Source organism: Nicotiana sylvestris, chromosome 3, assembly GCF_000393655.2.
Source record: "Nicotiana sylvestris chromosome 3, ASM39365v2, whole genome shotgun sequence".
NCBI classification, from domain to species: domain Eukaryota; kingdom Viridiplantae; phylum Streptophyta; class Magnoliopsida; order Solanales; family Solanaceae; genus Nicotiana; species Nicotiana sylvestris.
Window position 1 is genome coordinate 179079085 of NC_091059.1, and position 8424 is coordinate 179087508.

At 36.4% G+C, this 8424-nt stretch overlaps 1 protein-coding gene across 1 annotated transcript; it reads left to right on the forward strand.

Annotated features, from left to right (window-relative positions):
- The first annotated feature begins 635 nt into the window (after nt 1-635).
- Nucleotides 636-3244, forward strand: LOC104231297 (ABC transporter G family member 23). Its single transcript, XM_009784266.2, has one exon. The coding sequence runs from the start codon at nt 753-755 to the stop codon at nt 2742-2744; it is 1992 nt and encodes a 663-aa protein (XP_009782568.1). The 5' UTR covers nt 636-752; the 3' UTR covers nt 2745-3244.
- The last annotated feature ends 5180 nt before the right edge of the window (nt 3245-8424 follow it).

Consider the following 8424-nt stretch of genomic DNA (forward strand, 5'->3'; position numbering starts at 1 on the left):
GAAAAACAATTACTACTAGTCCATACTTCTGCTTGTATAATACTAAACATCTCGTGATATCTTTGGTATATTTACCAGGAATGCCTTTTAGATTATAGACAAATAACATATCTTGATCCATCTACTGAATGACCTTAACATAGGAGACTTGGGATCAATTCCCCTCACCAGAAGTCTCTTCAGTCAAAGCTCGTTGCACTGGTCATGTATAATGCGATTTGTATTTCCTGTGTAGTTTGCGAGCTATTGCACAGTGAGCAAATTACCCAGTGTGCACCCGAAAGGAAGCGGCTGCGGATTTCCTTGAGAATTTTAAAAAAGTTATATGAATAACGCTTTATTTTAGTATTCCTTAAGTTTTTCGGCGCCCTATATGGATGGATGGCTAACAAATTTTAAACTCCAAAAAAAAAAAAAAAAACATCGACGTTGAAGATTAAAAATTATACTCCTAAAAAGATTAGCTCTTAAACTTGTTGTATACATCATCATATTAGATTAAATTTTGGTGGGATAAGATAATTATAAGATATTACCGTAACAAATCTTAGTCAAACTATGTAGATGGCCAAACGCTGCCTATATTACATTACGTATTTTCACCAGCATTAGGAAACCATAACTACAATCAACCTAGTTTGTTCAACTTCCTTTTTCCCCCATCCAAACTAAGCAATTCTCTAGACTTGAAATTCTTCCCTTATCTTCACTTTCTTGCATTTCTGTTTGATCAATTCTCAACTCCAAAATAAATGGCTTCCCCATGTACTACATATCAACCAAGTCCTGGTAGTCCTGAAGATGACTCTATGGTACTTTTCTCAACTTCAACTTCATGTTCACCAGCCAAACAATCCACTCGAACTCATTCTAATTCTTCTTCATTTCACTCGTCATCACCTCCACCACCACCACCACAATCGTCATCAAATAACAAAACTTACGAACTAAGAGTTCGTAACCTCTCGTATACTATTTCTCCGAATTCATCGCTCTTTTCTTCCTTAATCAAGAAAAGTACTAAGCCAAAAATCAGCATACTCAAATCAGTCTCTTTTGTAGCTGGATGTTCTGAGATTTTAGCGATCGTTGGACCAAGTGGTACGGGCAAGTCAACTTTGTTACGTGTGATATCAGGTAGGGTAAGGAACAAAGATTTTGATACAAAAAGTATTTATCTCAATGACCATGCAATTACTAGTCCTGTTCAATTAAGAAACATATGTGGTTATGTGGCTCAAGAGGACAATTTACTTCCTCTCTTAACTGTAAACGAAACTTTAATGTTTAGTGCAAAATTTCGGTTAAGAGGAATGAGTTCAAAGGAGAGAGAAGAAAGAGTTGAAAACTTAATGCAAGAACTTGGACTTGACCATGTAGCTGATAACTTTGTTGGAGATGAAGAGAATAGAGGAATTTCAGGTGGTGAAAGAAAAAGAGTGTCAATTGGTGTTGACATGATTCATGATCCTAATATATTACTCTTAGATGAGCCAACTTCAGGATTAGATAGCAGTTCAGCACTTCAAGTAATTGAATTGCTCTCATCTATGGCAAAAACAAAACATAGAACCATAATTTTATCTATACATCAGCCTAGTTACAGAATTCTTCAATATATTTCCAATCTCTTGATCCTTAATCATGGATCTGTTGTTCATTATGGCTCTCTTGAATCGCTCGAGGAAAATATAAGTAGGCTGGGCTACGAAATTCCTGTTCAGCTTAACCCTCTTGAATTTGCTATGGAAATTATATCTGTGTTGGAAAACCAGGACTTGCATTCCAAATATCAGTCATGTTCTTATTTGAGATGGGAAGAGGCTATAATTCAAGATGGCGCGAATAAAGAAGTAATCGATCAGGCAAAAACTAGTGCTGTTTCGAATTCAGGTTGCTCGAGTTTATTTGAAATAGCAGTGTTATGTTCAAGATTCTGGAAAATTATTTACAGGACAAAGCAACTTTTCTTGGCGCGAACGATGCAAGCACTCGTGGGAGGATTTGGACTTGGAAGTGTGTATATTAAAATGAGGAATGATGAAGGTGGAGTTACAGAAAGATTAGGCCTTTTTGCATTTAGCCTAAGTTTTTTGCTATCTTCAACAGTTGAAGCTCTTCCAATTTATCTTCAAGAAAGGCGCGTTATAATGAAGGAAGCGTCAAGAGGAGCATATAAAATCTCTTCTTACATGATCGCGAACACGATAATCTTCCTTCCATTTCTCTTTGCAGTAGCCATTCTTTTTGCTGTCCCAGTTTATTGGATCGTAGGGCTGAATCCTTCGATAACAGCTTTCGTGTTCTTCACGTTTGTGGTTTGGGTGATAGTTTTGATGGCAAGTTCTTTGGTTCTGTTTCTGAGTGCAGTTTCTCCTGATTTTATATCAGGGAATTCTCTGATTTGCACTGTACTTGGGGCTTTCTTTCTTTTCTCTGGCTATTTTATACCAAAGGAATGCATACCTAAATATTGGCTGTTTATGTACTATGTTTCTTTATATAGGTATCCTTTGGATGCACTGCTGACAAATGAATATTGGAGTTTGAGAAGCAAATGTTTTTCTTGGAATGATGAAAATCATTCAGAATGTTTGCTAACAGGATATGATGTATTGAAGAATCGGGGACTTGACAAGGATACTAGGTGGATGAATGTTGGAATTATGTTTGCTTTCTTTGTGTTTTATAGGGTTATTTGTTGGATTATTCTTGCAAGAAAAGTGTCAAAAACAACAATTTGAAAGAGAACCAGCTGGAGATCAGAATGCAGGATGATGAAAAAGCACATTTGCTACAGATTGAAGACCAACTAGATGGCTATTACTTCTTAGAGTTTGATTCTTGGATTCAATCTTATTTCATCTTGCTGTTATTGCTACTTGTTGCAGTTACCTTTTTTTTTTCCAGTCGTTCTCTAGCCGAGGATCTATCGGAAACAGCCTCTTTGCCCTTCCAGGGGTAGGGGTAAGGTTGCGTACATCTTATCCTCCCCAGACCTCACTTGTGAAAAACTAAGGGTTTGTTATTGTTGTAGAAGACCAACAAGCTCAGTGTTGAAGATTGATGACAGCCTGATTATCTCATGTTTATTCCTACGTTAGATTAGCTTAGTAGAGTGATATTGTACAAATCTTTTATTTATCATGTTAAATCTAGTTGTCATGTACTAATAGCCTTAAGTCTTTATGAACCTTGTTTTTTATTTATAATCTCAATTTATATGAAACTCATTTTATTTTGAGATTGTTCCAATTAAATTTGATTAAATGTTTGTTCTCTTTTCAACAATTACTTTAATATCGTCTTTCGTTGTCACTAATATAGTAGTTAGTACTATATAAGTCAAATTAGTGTCTTAAACTCAATATCTAGTTGAAATACCATGATATAATGGAATGGATGGAGGATGTATTATTATTTGTAGATCACTTCTTAGATGGCTGACAATACGACAAGTAGCCCTAAATGGGCTGGATGCATAATTATTTTCGTATCGGGGGAGTGGCTGCCGATCTACCCTATGGCTGGATAGATAAATGTTTGGATTTTTGCGATTATTTTTTAACGGGGGTTGCTGAGTATCAAAAACTTATTACCCGGAATCCTATTTTTTTAGAACGAGTTGAAGGCGTAGGCATTATTGGGGGAGACGAAGCATTAAATTGGGGTTTATCGGGACCAATGCTACGAGCTTCCGGAATAGAATGGGATCTTCGTAAAGTTGATCATTATGAGTCTTACGACGAATTTGATTGGCAGGATGGAAACGAGAAGGGGATTCATTAGCTCGTTATTTAGTACGAATCGGTGAAATGACAGAATCCATAAAGATTATTCAACAGGTTCTGGAAGGAATTCCAGGAGGGCCTTACGAAAATTGAGAAATCCGATGGAGCGCCCTATTTGGTGCCTCTATTTAACCTATACCTATTTTTTTAAAACTTTTAACTTGTACCCATTTTTTAAATAACTTCAGCTCCCTTTCTCCTCCCCTTCTCCTCCTTCATTTTCTTTTTTCTTCTTCTACAACGATGACTTCAACATTGCTCTCTTTGATTAATGAAGCTAAAACAAATATACTGAGGATATTACTCTCGTTGGCATGGAGGATGACTTCAACGACATAAGAGATCAACTCAATGGGCAAGCGCGGAAGCTCTTGCCAGACAAGTTTTTAGCAATATAATTCATCAGTATTATTTCGTTTTGATGTTTCTTCATGGGTTACTATTTCTCAAGAATATGATGCAGGAGAAATTCTTATAAATGTTTTAAGCTTTGGTACTTCTGATGTGACGACAGTATATTATGACAAGAGCTATGACCAATTATTAGAGCAGTTATATAGAAAATTAAAAGGCAAAAGATATTTGATAGTTATGGATGTTACAAAGACAAAAACTTCAGCTCCCAGTTACAACAAAAAAACTTCAGCTCTAGAGCTGAAGTTTTCTAATTACTACACGAAAATTACAACACAAACTTCAGCTCTAGAGCTGAACTTCAGGCCCGACTATAGAATGCTGAAGTTTTGCGTGATTGCCTTTGCTACTTCAGCCCCGTGTGCTGAAATTATGCGAAAAAGCGGGTACGCTTGCAATTTTTTTTGCAAAGCGGGCACAAGTTAAAATGTGACACAAAAAGCGAGTATAGATGCAAATGCCCCAATTAAACCGTATGCAGTTCAAAGCAGCCCAATCTATACATGATTTGCCAAGACATATGCAGCATGAGTCTTAACTTTGGCCCAACCTACCTATTTCTTAGGTGGAAGTGCACAGTTAGCCACTAATTAGAGATGTCTTTACTCTTTAGCCACTATTTAAAATATATTTATTCTTTAGCCAGTACTTAATAAATTTTTATCCGCTCGGACGAAAATACCCCTATACTAGACATGGGTGCTGTGTAAATATTAAGGACATGGTGTCCTTAACTTTATGAATGTTGTGTAAATATTAAGGATAAAATGTCCTGTATTTTCACTTTTCGTTGTTAAACTTTAGGACATCATGTCCTTAACTTCATATGTGCAGTGTAAATATTAAAGATATGGAGTCCTTAACTTCATGTGTGCAGTGTACATGTTAAGGACATAATGTACTTAACTTTTTACTTGTATTTGTATCTTCTGTTGTTAAACTTTAGGACTTCATATCCTTAACTTCATATGTGCAGTATAAATGTTAAGGACATGGTGTCCTTAACTTCATGTGTGCAATGTTAAGAATATAGTGTCCTTAACTTTATGAGTGTTGCATGAATATTAAGGACATAGTGTCCTTAACTTCATGAATGATGTGTAAATATTAAGGACAAAGTGTCCTGTATTTGCATCTTTCATTGTTAAACTTTAGGGCATCATGTCCTTAACTTCATATGTGCAGTGTAAATGTTAAGGACATGTCGTCCTTAACTTCATGTATGCAATGTAAATGTTAAGACACCTTGTCCTTAATATTTATACAGTACTCATGAAGAAAGGGCAAAAACATCTTTTCGTATTAATTTTAATAGAGTAGTGGCTATTTTTGTTCATCATTAAAAATACTGGATAAAAACTAAATACCATGGTTAAAAGTAGCTATCTCACGCCATTTCTACTATTTCTACCACTATCGATGAGACCATGATAAGGCGACTACTTAATTTGTTTCAAGTAAAGGTGTCAAAGGGGCCGGGCTGGCCCGGTTATGGACCGGCCTTGGTCGGTTTTAGACCGGCCAAACTTGGATGGTGGCAAGGGGGCCAGGTAGGGGTTGGGTTGGGACGGGAATCGACCTGTGCTGGAAAAAATTTGAACACCGATACAACCCGATATGGTCTTGTCACTCGTAAACCTGTTAATCGGACCGGCCTAGGCCGGTTCAACGGCTAGTTCAAATTTATTTTTGTTTTTTAATAATCTTGACCGTTGGCAATGGCCAGCTGCCATTTTAACCGTTGTCCAACGGCTAATTTGCAAGAATAGCCCTTTTGTTTTTTTTTTCCCCCAAAATAACACTTTTATTATTTACTAATTTAACCTTTTGAAAAACTTTAAATAGACCCCCCTCTTCTTCATTTCTTCACTCATCTCTCAATTCTCAAACCCAAATTCTCAATTTAAGTTAAATCATGCCCCGTGCTTCTAGAGTGCGCTCATATGTTTGAGAACACTTTGAGCTGGTAGACGAAAATGAAGAAGTTCGCAAAATAGAGTGCAAGAACTATGGTCGAGTCTTAAATGTTTGTCGAAAGTGGGAGGGCACATGTTGTTTAAGGAGGCATATGAAGAGTTGTCTTCAGCATCCTCCAGAAATTCGTATTTAAGTTAATTTGAGACAATTTGTGTTATTTTGAAATTATTAGACTTAGTTAAGCTTAATGTTTTAGTTTGTTAGTGATCACGCCCAACTATGCCTTATAAAAAGGACTAAGCGGTCGTTGCAAATATATCCGATTTACAAGTCCGGAGTCGAATCCCACAAAGAATTAAGGCTTAGCTACAGCTGTTCACTATCACCAAGAAGACAAGCTTGAATAATTCCTAACTTATAGATATTAAGATTCTTGTGTTTAACTAATTAACTAACAAATTAAAATAGTAAATTAACAACTAAAGATACTAAGGGTTAGAGACAAGATTAAGGAGGTCCAGAGTTATGATTTCCTTTATTATCAGAATTCTTTCTGCTACGTTTTCTATAAATTCGCCTAAGTATTCTCTACCAATCATGAGCGCTCTGAGTGTCGTAACTCTCTCCTGAGTAATTACCTCAATTTACTAGATATATTCTCCCGAATTACGCTAGTTGGCATTAAGTACGGCTCACTTGTATCGCACCCAAGGTTTCGTTATCCTTAATTCCACCTTTAAACCCTTCGTATTGATCCCTCATATACGTTAGGAGTAATGTTGTTCAACAATTACCTAAATATGCACTCTCTCCCGAGTAATACACACTAAATAGGCACAGTCAATTGAGAGCTCTTCAACCAACCACAATATAAACATAGTTGAACAAATAGAGAAAAAGCTACAACAAATCTATATTAACGTAACAGAAAAATCATCCTCCAATAGGTTCCATCAAAACCCTAGATAACAAATTAGCTATTCGTAATAGTATGCATAACTACAATACTAGAATTCCTAACCAATAATGAAAATAGGAAGAAAGAAGTGAAAAACTCGTAGAAGAATTCTCCGCCTTGCTCCTAGTGTGTTCTTGCCTCCTTAGGTCGAATCCCTGGTCTCCTTAGCCTCCTTAGGTCTAAATTATGTCAAAAGTATGTCCACCTCCTTAAAATAGCGTTTTTACAATATTTATACCAAGTAGGGTCGGGCCAGAAGGAAATACCTTTTCCCGCGCGAAATAGAACTCTGGATCTGTAAAATTTGCACAGGCGCGCTGCATGGGGCGACGCTCCACGCGATGTGCTTGTGGAAAAGTTCAGAGAGCTGATTCTGACAGGCTGCAGGAAATTTCCACAGGAGCGCTTCATGTCGCGCCGCACAATGCGCCGCGATAGTGGGAATTTGCGAAAATGCAAAACATGAAAGTTGTAGCCCTTTCAAATAACTTTCCAACGATATATTGTTGGGCCGGAACGGAGTTTTGAGCAAAATGTTATGTGCATTTTACTAGACAATGCACTGTATGTCCTCTCGATTCTTTATTTTGTTCTTAACTATCATCCGTTGATCCCTGAACACGATCCTGGATTAATTCCTTGGGCTTTTACTCATACTTCAAAGCTCCAAATCACTTGAATTCATTCCATAACATCTATATAGCTTAGAATCACTCCTACAAGGCATAAAACACACTATTAGTGCAAAACACTAGCGATTAAAGCTCAAACACAATTAAAGTGTACATTAGAGTGTATTAAGCGACTAAAATACATAATTATAGCCTATCATAAGTTAGATAAGTTAATTTGAACTATTATTATGCAAAAGTTTTTGGAGTTTGATCCTTACATATCAAGTTATCAACACCCCAGTATAGGTTATATTTTTTTCATATTCATTGTATTATCTTAAATTTGTAATGAATTTTTTAAATATAAGGCTTTTAAAACCTTTGAAATTTATTCAGACATTCTTTTTATACGTTAGTTTTTTGTGTTTTACATTTGTACTTTATCTTAATATAAATTGCGATTGATATATAAAATACAAAAAAAAAAATTAAATAAAATTGGCGTGGCCCGGCCCATTAGGCCCGGAACCGTTCTGGATCAATTTAGCACTAGGGAAGCCCGAAAACGGTAAACCCGATAAAAAATAACCGGTAACCGGACCGATACTGAAATCGGTAGAATTCCCTTTTCCTCTACCCGACCGGCCCGGCCCCTTGACATCTTTAGTTTCAAGCATAGAAACAGATTAACCAAAGCAAAAGTGCAGACTATTTACAGCATTACAGTTGG

What these genes read in the sequence shown, in the direction of transcription:
- LOC104231297 (XM_009784266.2), top strand. Translation starts at nt 753, where the DNA reads ATGGCTTCCCCATGTACTACATATCAACCAAGTCCTGGTAGTCCTGAA.